Raw genomic sequence first — 12,697 nt, 5'->3', positions numbered from 1 at the left:
CATTAATTAGTATTTAATTTAAATTTAAAAGTGGAAAAATTACTGTCTTGGGTGACTTGAACTTACGGCCTCTGTATCGAATCGATCGGCCTCTGGGCTTAGTAGCATCGTTAGCAAACGTTTCTGCTTGTTAAAATTAAAATTAGTTTTTAATTTTTTTATACATTTGACTATTTTTTTAATTTTTTTATACATTTGACTATTTTCTTTACAAACTTCTTGTAACTGAAAAAAACACAATAGCTTAGCGCACATAGAACGACTGAATGGAAAATTCCAGGCCTAAAATACCTTCACACAGTCTAGAAATAGACTAGACTATTGAAGATAAATTGAACACTAACCAACCAATAAAACTTTGACGTGAGATTCTGACTTTGGTATATTATGAAACGTTTTTGTACGTCGAAATTTGCGGAAACACGGATTTTTTTATATTGTTTACTTATAGCCAATGAGTAGTTAAATTATTTAAAAAAAAGTGTGCTTTACTTGTGAGGCTCTGATTTCTCCTTTTTATCTTAAAACTAGACCATAGTGTAAAAAGTAACAGTGGACGAATCCTTTGATGTTTGCGTATAAGCAGACACCGCACAAGAACACGGTAGGGTTGTCACAGACTTAGCCTCCAAAATAAACCTCGCACCTCACACGATTGCCCTGTCCAGACTTCGTCGAAAGACTGTATTGTTTTATAGACTGACTAGACCATAGGTTAAAAAAATGTGTTTTTCTTGTAGTTGGTAGCGGGTGACCTGCTGAAATTCATCACCGCGAACGACGCCCACTCGACGCTGACGGTGCACGGGTTCTCCGTGGCGGGCTACATGTGGGGCGAGCTGTGCGTGCACGCCCTCAGGGACCCTAAAACGTGAGTCCTTATACATTAAAAATTAAAAAAAAAAAACCAAAATACTCGGCTGTTAACCCCTCAACTTCCCAGGATCGAAATTTGTCGGCTAAAAACAAAAACGATAGTTTAGGGTCTCCCCAGATATATCGACGCGCATTCGGCAAAAGCCGATAGGAAAAAGCTTTATGTCCACGCAATAAGAGCGAAGAAGCCGACGACGCGTCGGCCGGCTCCGGCCGATGCGAGCCGAGCCGAACGACGACTTTTTCGCTCTTATTGCGCAGACATAAAGCTTTTTTCCATCGGATTTTGCCGATTCCGCGTTGACATATTTGGGGGAACCTTTATTCTTTGTTGATTCGATAGTCGCAGTCAGATATGTATATTGAAGCGGCAAAGGTGATAATAGTGGCTTTGTTCAGATATTTTTGAACAAATTGGCTGCTCGGATATATCTGATGGCATCTGCACGTGGGAAGCCGAATCGCTTAAAATTTAGAGGTTCATTGACCTTGTTATATCAAGGTCATTACCAAGTTATAAATAGCATCGTCTCATATTGGTATAATTTAGGCCCAAGGTCCGTTGTAGCGTCGCCCACACTGTTAACTGACAGTTCGTGAACCTTATTACAAAAGGCATAAGGTCCACCGATGGACAGTTAGCAGTATTGCTGTTTGTACTAGTTTCTACTACTACTCTTGCAGTGCAAACAATATTGCGGCCAATGAGGAAGTGCATTGTATAACATGTTTGTAAACAACTTTGTTTACAATTGTCAGGAATTTAGCGGTTATTGTTTAGTGTGCTATTTTACATGTTGACATTGTCCAAATAGTGGATTAAGTGTAGTGGACACACAAATCACTTCAATACCACATGATGTAGTATATAATATAACATAACTCGGTAACGGTTACAGATGTAGTGTATAAACGATTTCCATGCTATTTTCTCAGAAACGTTCGCGTACTTGAGTCGATCTCAGTACTTTTTGTACCGAGACAGACTGAAATAGCGAGACGCGTTCGTTCGTTTCCGTGAAAATACGATGGAAAACAATTATGCACTATAGTTCGTTTAATTCTAGCATTAGAAAGAACTTGCAAGAAGGTAAGCGATCTTAACATGTCTTTTAATTGAATAACGCTTTTTAAAAATAAAAAAACGGCTACTTATGAAAGCAGAAGAATATAAATGATCGTATTAGATTCATAATTGTTACATACATATTTGCCGTAACTTATTTTTAAAATGTGTTTTTCAATTAAAAGACACGTCAAGATTGTTTACCTTATTTCTAATGCTAAAAACCGGGCGAGTGCGAGTCGAACTCGCGCACGAAGGGTTCCGTACCATAAAGCGAAAAAAAACAAACTGAAAAAATGCAAAAAGAAAACGGTCACCCATCCAAGTACTGACCACGCCCGATGTTGCTTAACTTTGGTCAAAAATCACGTTTGCTGTATGGGAGCCCCACTTAAATCTTTATTTTATTCTGTTTTTAGTATTTGTCGTTATAGCGGCAACATAAATACACTTTGGGTACGGAACCCTAAAAAAAACGAACTGTACATCTGTACGTAATACTAATTTAGTGTGAGTGTCCGACCGCGTATTTCAGTCGCTTTCGCCATTACAATCTGTACTCATGTAAATAATATCAACAGAAATAAGTTCTTAGGGGTAAATAAACATGTCTGTTTGCAGTAAGTGGTATTGTAGTAATTCCGAATCGCCTCCGAACGTCGTATAATATCTAAAATCGACGATATTTCCTTCGTATTAAAGTCCATTTTCAAAAATTACCCGACATTCACGATTGATTCAAAATTTCCCGAATATACCTTTATTTCCAGCTATAATATTGGCCCATGATTTACTGTTGTTGTTAGAGATGCCCCGAATAGTGAATTTGGCCGAATACAGAATACCTAATATTCGGCCCATCTCTCGGCCGAATACCGAATATTCGGCATGACATGCGAACCTTTTGAGTAACAATTATTATGAAAACTTTTCGCCAACAAAGCACAACGTTTTCTAAGATATATTTTTATGTTGAACAGAATTAATGAATGTAGTTAGAGTCAATCAAATCAGACCCATGATAAAAATGAAATATTTTGTAATCAACATATGCTCAAAAACGTGCCTTCGTATTTAACTACTTTCCAAGAATACGTTTTTGATTTGTAATATACTTACCTATTTTTTGGTTATTTTTTGAGTAGTTTTTCTTTTTAGGTAGGTGCAACAGATATTCGGAATAGTAGGCAACATTCAGCCGAATACCGAATAGTTGCTGAATATTCGTGGCATCTCTAGTTGTTTTGTTTGTAGTTACCAGCCCGTCCTGGACCGCATATCGTGCCAAGTGTGGGACTCGGCGGCCGACATCAGCGAGATCACCATCGGGGTGCCCAAGGCCGTGTTCCCCAAGAACCATATCATGCAGAAGACCCTCAGGACCTATATGGAGTAAGTACACTTTGATACATTGAATATGCTATCTCCCATATTCATAAACGCGCTACAAGCCTCAATTAGCTAATAATCGTTTGTCTGTCATTTTGACTTATACCGGGTGTGGCCTGTAACACGAGCAAATAATTAAAACATAGATTGTACTCCTCAAACGGTGACACTTTTGTTCAACAACTTTAAAAAAATATTAAGTATTTAGACTCCCTATATTTCATACAAAATAAATATTATCTTCAATAGACGCCATCGCCACGCCATACCATTGTGATTGACGTTGCTTGTCAAGCCTTAAACATAACAAAATTCGCAATAAATTGCGTCTTTGAATAATTTTTAAAGTGTATTAAAAATCAAACTACAAGTTATTTTTAAAAGTCGCTGAACAAATGTTGATCAGTATGAGGAATACAGCCTACAGTTAAATTTTTTGCTCATATTACAGGCCACACCCGGTATATTTGTAAGAAAGGGGTAAAACATAATGTAACTAAATCAGGCCCGTAAAGTTTTATGGATAAGGGCGTATTAGAATACCGGTTTCTTTGAAATTAACGAACTTAAAAAAATACCGTGTATCTAAATCAAGATAAATTTCTCAGACAAACCACAGACATAAGACTAGACTAGATAAGTTGATAAAACAATTTGATAAGTGTTTGGTTATTGTTATAACACGTAGCGCGAGCTGATAATGATCTTAATTCGAGATTATCGGTTTTATATTGACCTAGGAACGACTTTGCGATCGAAATAAACATAAAACAAAATGTACAAATCTTTGAGCAATAACAGAATCCGTATAAGCCAATTCTATACAACGGGACCGGGCCACTATTTAAGGTTTTTCCCCTGAAACGTTTGCCGAAAAAATCAACCTTTCTGTAAGCAAAGTTTCTACTTAACCCGTTGACTTATCCCTTAAACGTAAATATGATAGATACCACATGAAGGCGTTCCAAGAGCCGGCGACGCGGCACTACATCCGCTCGTCGCAGATGTTCCACACGAACCCGTGCCGCGCGCCCGCGCTGTTCCTGCTGTCGCGCTCCGACCCCGTCGGCGCGGAGCCCAGCAACCGCGCCGTGCACGACAGCTGGGTGGCCATGGGCACCAAGGTACGTCGACTGTCGCAAACTACATGGTAGTCGTTTTCAAGGTTTTAGGTGGTGCAGGTTATTTTGGAGATGGGGGCTAGCACAGAATAAATAATAGTACTAAGTACAGAAGACACTCTCTAACAAAACGCATATGTTACGATCAGCACAGATATGGCCGCTAGGTGGCGACAGCGCCACGCGCGGCTTATGGCAATCCCCAAAATTGGGGCCGAACGGATGTACTTTTAGCTACCTGTAGCAAAGCGACGAAATCGCGGAGTGAGACACGCCTGGCTCTAAATACGTACCCCCGACGTAAAATGACAGATGGTAGTCCTTTTCAAGGCTTTCGGGGGTGTAGACTTAAAATGATAGATAATCTACAACCCATGATGGGGGTCACGTACATTTTGTTAAAAATCCTCATGGTAGCCGTTTTCTAGGTTTTCAAAAATCCTCAAAAACCCCTTGCGTAATTAATAGACGCCCCTTGTTTGGGTTTGTTAGAATTTACACAGGTATTGGACGCGATTCTACGTGCACATCGCCTAAATAGCCTAAAATTAAAATGTCTAAGTTTTAATCATATTTTAGACGGCGGATTTAACAAGTGCTATTCCAGAACGTCAAGCTGACTAAATTTAGCCAGATTTTAGACGGATTCTAAAATTTCTAAGTTGAATTGAGTGTGTTGCCACTTTAAAAAAATAAGTGAACGAATGAATGAATGATATCTGTATAAAAACTGTAAAATCGTATTTTCTTTTGGGTGAAATATGATAATTTAATGAATTTTATTCCATTACATATATTTAACACTAGTGTACACACCTTAGACCACTAAAACGTTACTTTTTAATTATGTAATTAAAAATAATTAATCAAATTTTAATAGGCAACATTTAAAAAAATCTGCTGTCAAGTACGAAGAAGTTTGTAAACTTGTTTGTATTCCAATTTGTTTGGTTTTGTTTGTGGAAAACGTGGAAAATGTCGGTGTCGCGAAAGCGGAGCAATAAAACGCAACAGGAGGTGCTCGTAGAGCATCTCCATGCTAACTTGATGTTAGCAAGAGGTAAGCATGTTTATTTACTAATATGATGTGACATAAGGTGAAAACAATTTGAGATGAAGAAATGAATTCCTCTTTTCTTCATCTCAAATTGTGTCTCGAGTTCGTTCTAGCCGTCGACTCTAGAGCCGTTACCGGCGTTCTGCGTTCGTGTTCCATGGGACCTGAATGTAACGCCAACGCAGAACTCCGGTTACCACTTTCGAGAATGGAGAAGTTTAGGTACCGTACAAATATCGCCACAGCACCGTAACGACAACGCCTTGCCGCATCCACTGCGCTGAAACTGAAGCTGCTAAAATAATCAGACCCACGAAAACAGCTGCAAATTCTGTTGTAAGAGCCTTGGAAGATCAACTTACTATAATTTGTAGGAGTGGGCAAGACCAATCTGTATATCAAATTATTGGAAATGTTACTTGTGTAGTGATGGACACCTTTGCACCTGGTACAAATCCCACTGGTCTATTTGACTAGGCTTATATTGGTTTAGTTGTAATGTTAATGATAATGACCTTGTTATAATCAACTACCTGTGTCATGAAGTTTTTTTTTATTGTATGTATTTGTGTATGGGTAAAATGTGTATCTTTTCAGGAAATACGGCTAGCCCTAAAGTGGCAGCATTTTAGGCGGCCCTAACTGTTACTCTTAATAGTCACGGATGTCGAAGGACAGTGGCGGAGTGGCAGAGTGTAAGTACTGTTGGAATCAAAATAAAATAAATAAATATTAGGGGATTTTTTTACACAAATCAATCTAGTCCCTGTCCCTAAGTAAGCTCAATAAGGCCTGTGTTATGGGTACTAGGCGATGATATATTTAATAGATATATACTTAAATACATAGAAAACTACCAAGTCTCAGGAACAAATGTTTCTGCTCACTACAGAAACAAATGCCCTTACCGGGATTCGAATCTTGGACCTCTAGCTTCATTAGCAGTGTCACTACCAACCAGTGGCGTGCAGTGGAGATAAGACTTAAATCGGGCTCTAGAAGAGTAATTCTTGAAGGAATGTAACGCAAACTATAAAAATCGGCAACTTTTTTTTGGTCATTTTGTATGGACTGCCTACCCTAGTGCCTACCTTTTTTTGTATGCACTGCACGCCACTGCTACCAACTAGGCTAAACAGGCCGAGCAGCCAATGGTTTTTCAATTTAAGCTTGATTTTAGCGTGCACCTAGGCACAAGTACATGTTACATGGGAGCAATATTAAATGTGTCAGTTGTCTTAAGGTCATGTGATAAATTGTATCGGCTTCTGAATAATATGAACAGATGAGAATTATCTCTCTAATGCTTCAAGATCCCACACAAGAGGGTTAGAGGTAGAACCAGTGTAAATAACAAAGCAAAGTTTAGTTTGTTTTACTATCTAAGACTATATCATGTTTTTGCAGCTGTTGGTACTCCTAAATATAAATAACAAATAAAAAATAAATTCTTTTGAATTTGTGTTTGAAGATATTAAATTATACTATTTGCCTATTAACATCTAGAGCCCAAAACACAAGCATCATGTGATGGGTAATTTAAATGAAGTGAAAAAGAAATGTTGGTTTATATTGGTAACGCTGGAACTTTCTTGAAGTTTGAAACTTGGCTGAATTCACCTTGCCTTATGAACATAGAGCTATATCCTCATTTTTATATAAAACAAAATTCTTGACTGAAATGAAGTTTTGTACATGCAATTGATTGATTTGCTATATTTTTTTATTATACAATCTAAACATAAATATCAGGGGGTAAATCAAATTTAAAAATATGTATCTGTGTGCTCATAAGATCTTGCCATTAAGGCCATCGCATACTTTTTAATTAATTACATTCGCTAATTCCGCGTCAATATTTTCGATTAAGACTGTACACAAAGTTTCATAAAAATCTAGCATACTTATTGCCTATTGCTTAAAAATGAGAATGAAACTATGTTTGTATGGAGGGGAGAGGCGAGCTTATGGGGGATAATTTATTAACATAAAAAGGTTGCCTGAGTTCATATACTTCCAGAAGCACAGAAAACATTCTACATAATTATTTCAAATTACATGTCGTAAAATTCCTTTATAATTGCAGATTTGGTCGCAGTGGACACAGAAGGTCAAATCTAAGTACAGAAAATACAGAGATCAAACGGAGGGCACTGGTGGAGGTCCTGCATTAGTCCGCCCACTGACAGACACAGAACTTAAGGTTTTGGAGGTTGTAGGAACAGCTGCAGTGGATGGATTTACCAATCTGGAGACTCCACTAGTAAGTCACCTTTTTTTAAATAATAAGATGTAGGTCCTGATTTTAACTTGGATTGTAGCACCTCAAATGGTTAATAAAGCTTAGGATCTTAGGATATACAATTATGATGGCAATAACCTCCACCTCTTGGTAGACTCAGTAAGGGTCAGCACCCATTTTATAACAAAAGAATGACATCCATCCACCCATCACCTACAGAACCTTAGGCTTCCCAACACTATACCCCAAATACATCCATCCGTTCTGGCACGATACGGTGCGCGCCTCAGGCGCAGCTAGTAATAGCCAGTTACGCGGGCGAAAACTGAATTACACTTTCACTTGTACGCGATTAAGTCCCAGTGGATAATTTTCATATTTTTTCTTATAAAGAAACTGTTAAGTGGCTTTTTGGATTTTCTACGAGATACATTCAGCCAAAGGTAAATTAAACATGTGTATCTGTGTAAGTGTGTGTCTGTCTGCGCCATCATAGCTCCTAAACGGATGAACAGATTTGAGTGTGGTTTTTTTAATCGAAAGTCTTGATCGCGGAGATGGTTCTTAGCCATGTTTTTGAGACATTAAACTTTGAAATAAAAATGTCGAGGTTTTTCTACTTCTTTAAGTATACGAGTAAATAAAGTATAAATTTATGCACTTGTCACTTTGTTTTAGGTTGGTTCTGTTGAAATTTCAACACCGGCACCAGTTGATGAACAACCACCAGTTGCTGCCCAGCTGCCAATTGCTATCCAGCCATCAGTCGCTGACCACCCACCAGGTGCTGTCCAGCCACCAATTGCTGTCCAGCCATCATCTGCTGCTGTTCAACCTCCATCATCTTCAGCCCAATTGCGGAGTTCTCATAGGCCAGAACGTACTCTTCCTCGCTCATTTATTACCTCGTCGCAACGACGACAGCGGAAAAGACCTTCGCGGCCCAAACCAGCAGAATTACTGCAAGGGTCATTAGACCGGAATCATGAATTATTCCGGTCTACAATAACACAGGCAGCAGAGACCTTAGCCACTGCCATCAGAGTAGCAGGGGAGGCCATTTCCTCGGCTATTAGGAACCATGGTGGTTTACAGAACAATGATGGTGGTGGGCAATCGGTAGAATATTTAGACGAAGATCTATTAGAGTAACAGTAGGAGCCATCCAATTTGTTGTTTCTTTAGTAAGTTAGCGATATTTATTGTTATTTTTTGTATGAAAATATTTGACCCCTTCCCCTTATTCGGGCTTCTCTTCGCTCCAACTTTTCATACAAACATAGTTCTTATTTGAAGACGAGCCAACAAGTCATTAAATGTTTGTACACATATTTCTAAAGGGAATATTCCTTTGCTTTGCTAGCTTTTGCTAAAATTGGAGGTTGTCAATCTACATATCTAAGCTTAATGATTTTTGTTCAAAATATATTCTCCGTTTAGTTTGAAACAACATATCTTTACAAAATTTTGACAAACCACATGTACTCGTTTTTAGAATATATCTACAAATCTTTATTGACTTTGATGGTCTGTTTTCAATTGAGAACGACGTACTTTTACGTTCGTATGAAAAGTGAAGCGGAAAACTAGCGTTTACTTGCAAAACTAGTGACATTTTGATTTACCAACAACAAGCGGAATAGAGTTGCAATTTTGCAAGTACGGTCGACCAAATTGATTTCTGGGCCACTTCGTACCTTGTCACAGTGAAAATCAATTTGAAGCTGTTAGAGATCTCTTATTATTATCACTGTGACAACGTACGAAGTGGCCCAGAAATCAAATTTATCTATTTAAATTGTTATGTTTGAAACATTTTATCTATAAATGAAAATAGTAGGCCATTCTATTTTCTAAAATCATTGTAGATTGCATGGAGCGGAATTTTAGTTGTCAGTTTGGGGTTCTAAGGAGGTAAACAACCTAAGAGTACCCGACCCTGAGAGGTCAGCTTGACCCCTAAATTCATGATGTAAGCTTGAAAAGCACAGAGCGCGGCACAGCGTCGTTGCGTGGCGGAGACGGTTTTTTGGTGAAGCCAACGCGGTCCGGGGGACGTCCTATCAAAAAATGAAGTAATGACAGTCGATAGTTTCGGAAAGATCAAAAATGCAAAACCGCCTCCGCGCCGCACCGTGCCGCGCCTGCTCTGTGCGTTTCGACCTGTAGGCTGCAGTAATGATTTGTTAATACTTAGTAATTTTATTTTGTATATTGATAATTTGTTTTATTTGTAAGGAAGAATGGAGACCCCTGGAAGTCTGTAATGTGTGCACTAGTGCCACTCGTAAATAACTGTGATTTAAATTTAACGTTAGATATTGAAACGAGGGGAGGCCTACGTCCAGCAGTGGACGTCCATCAGCTGATATGATGATGATGATTGAAATAACTGACCAACTCAGGAAAGTTGGTAAGCCCCTGACATTTTCATTTCAAAGAACAACATTTTCCTCAAAAACGGCTGGACCGATTTGATAATGATAAAACATGTCTAAGAACCATTGCTCTACAATACAGACATTTATTATTTTCCAGTTGCTTAAGCATTATTGAGAGGCTTGCTCAGATAAATATTTAAAATAATCTGTTTAGATATAAGTATTTGTACCTTACTACGTACATTTATGTTTGAAACCTTGGAAATGCTCATAATGAACTCGACGGTATAGACTGATAGCAGTACTTTTACCTATATACTGCTATCAGAATGAAATATCGCTCCGCAAATGGGTCTAAATTTCCCAAAAAAAACCTGTTTCCAGTATAGAATGTAGAACATTTTGTCAGCTTTCAAATATTTTTCTAGGCATATCCTAATAAGCGAAAAACAATAACTTGATTTGCCTTAAGGCTCATTTTAATTTACACAGAGATGGCAAGATTTATTTCAAAATATTACTTAAACTATAAGTTATGAAGGAATGTACCAAACTGTAATTGTAATAAGTAATAAAAGACTATGATAGTGTTAACTGTGTTTTTAATACATAAATATTAGAAAGCATTTTTTTACGCAAGTCGAACTAGTCTCATAGTAAGCTCAATGAGGCTTGTAGTGGGTACTAGACGATGATATATTATAGATATGTATACATAGAAAACATCCAAGTCTCAGGAACAAATGTTTTCTCTCCTCCAGCTTCATAGGCAGCGTCACTACCAACTAGGCTAAACAGGCCGACAAATCAAATAAAAAAAACAGTTGATGTTTTAATCAATTAAAAAATCTATTAATTAAAAATGCACGTCGTCCACGGGCTTCATTAAAAAAATTGACATCATTCTCTGGTTGTTGTGGGAGATCTTCAGGATCATTCTGTTCTTCATCATCCTCCTCTACTTCACTTAGATCTGTGATGTCTTCGTCACTCTCAGAATCGTCACTGCTGTCTGAATCATGATTAATTTCTAATTCATTAATCATATTATAAATTGTGCAGCATGATATTATAATTTTGGCAGCTTTTTCTGGACTGTAATGCAGCGTACGGTGGCGATGAAGGCATCTAAATTTGTTTTTTAATACTCCAAAGCACATCTCTATGACCCCTCTCGCCTGTGCATGGCACCTATTAAACCTTGCCTCTGGTGACTCGGCAACTGGGTCAGGATGAGGTGTCATCAGCCACGGGAGAAGTGGGTAGCCTTTGTCCCCAAGAAGCCACTCCATCGCTTGGTTCTGAAGATACTGCCCTTCGAGGTGCTGGTGCACATTGCTGCTCCTCCAAACAGCAGCATCATGGGTTGAACCCGGAAAGTTAGGGTTTACGCTAGTGATCCGACCTGTGGCATCGCACACCACTTGACAATTTATACTATAAAACCCTTTTCTGTTGTAGAAAATATTACCCGGGGCTATAGGGTGGTTATTTGGGGGTTTGTGTATAGGGATGTGACTCCCATCTACCGCACCCAATGTATATGGCATTCCAAAATTGTCCTGGAACTCCCGCATTGCCCTGTCTTTCTCCAGTCTGGTCACTGGGAATTTGATCCACTGTGGGGTCAACCTTTCTATAATAACAGGACACACATCTGCCAGACTGCGGCTTATTGTTGGCTGACTTTGAGCTAGTATATTAATTTCTCCCACAGCAGTCTGGTAGCTGCCATGGGCAAAAAAGTTCAGTGCACTTAGGACCTTTAAATGTGGTGGCACCGTCCCCGCTCGTAGCGCATCGCCTTCACACAGAGTGTCCACTACGTGACGGCCCATGGCCCGCGACAGCCTAAACAATTTACGGAACTTCCGCTCGGACCGGTCAAATGGGTTAGACTCGTCTCGCAACCTCTTCAAATAAATTTTTTCACCCTCGCCCTCGCCATACTCCCTCTCTTCGGCCACCACAGCAGCTATGACGTATTCTTCATCCATTTCGAAAAAGAAATTCTGCAAAACTTGACTTTTTTGTGTTATCGTATTTTAAACGGGACTATTTTATTCGCCGCTAAAATTAGTCAGTTTAGCTTGACGTTTCTATGTTTTTGTTTAAAAAAGACATGTACTGAATAGCATTTAAGCAGCTAAACCTAAATTGAATAGACCAACTAAATTAAGAAACGTCAGATTCAAATTGGTGTTGTCATTTGATTATGACAGCTGCTCATAGAATAGCAAAGTGGTTTAGCGACGCCTAAATAAAATTAGGAGGTTTAGCGGCCGCCGTAGAATCGCGTCCATAGGCTGTTCTATAATGATAAATGTTACTATTAATGTTGTATTGAATTGTGAGGTCTACTTACATAATATTTTTTTGAATTTTGATTTGTCTTGAAGAGTATTAGCGCCAATTGCACCATCCCACTAACCCATGGTTAAGCGGCTAAACCATTAACCAAGTGCCATATTGTACTGGCAACCATGGTAAGTCCAGGTTTAACAGGTTAATCCCGGGCTAGTGGGATGGTACAATTGACGCTTAGTTGAGTGTTGAAAGGAAAGT

The 12,697-nt window shown here is 38.7% G+C and overlaps 1 protein-coding gene and 1 long non-coding RNA gene across 2 annotated transcripts in view; both read left to right on the top strand.

The window, feature by feature from the left end:
• Positions 1–12,697, top strand: part of LOC134670926 (uncharacterized) — a 42,011-nt gene that overhangs the window by 27,400 nt on the left and 1,914 nt on the right. Inside the window, exons 5-7 of the mRNA XM_063528759.1 lie at positions 741–871; positions 3,197–3,334; positions 4,278–4,455. Coding sequence (XP_063384829.1) covers positions 741–871; positions 3,197–3,334; positions 4,278–4,455 — 447 coding nt within the window. The remainder of the gene's footprint in view (positions 1–740; positions 872–3,196; positions 3,335–4,277; positions 4,456–12,697) is intronic.
• On the top strand, positions 4,952–7,714 carry LOC134670952 (uncharacterized). The gene is made up of 3 exons (XR_010099149.1): positions 4,952–5,512; positions 6,107–6,204; positions 7,596–7,714. It is a non-coding gene; the product is annotated as an uncharacterized LOC134670952 (long non-coding RNA).

The sequence above is a fragment of the Cydia fagiglandana genome, chromosome 14, assembly GCF_963556715.1.
Source record: "Cydia fagiglandana chromosome 14, ilCydFagi1.1, whole genome shotgun sequence".
Classification (NCBI taxonomy): Eukaryota; Metazoa; Arthropoda; class Insecta; order Lepidoptera; family Tortricidae; genus Cydia; species Cydia fagiglandana.
This window is presented reverse-complemented; position numbering and strand designations above follow the sequence as displayed.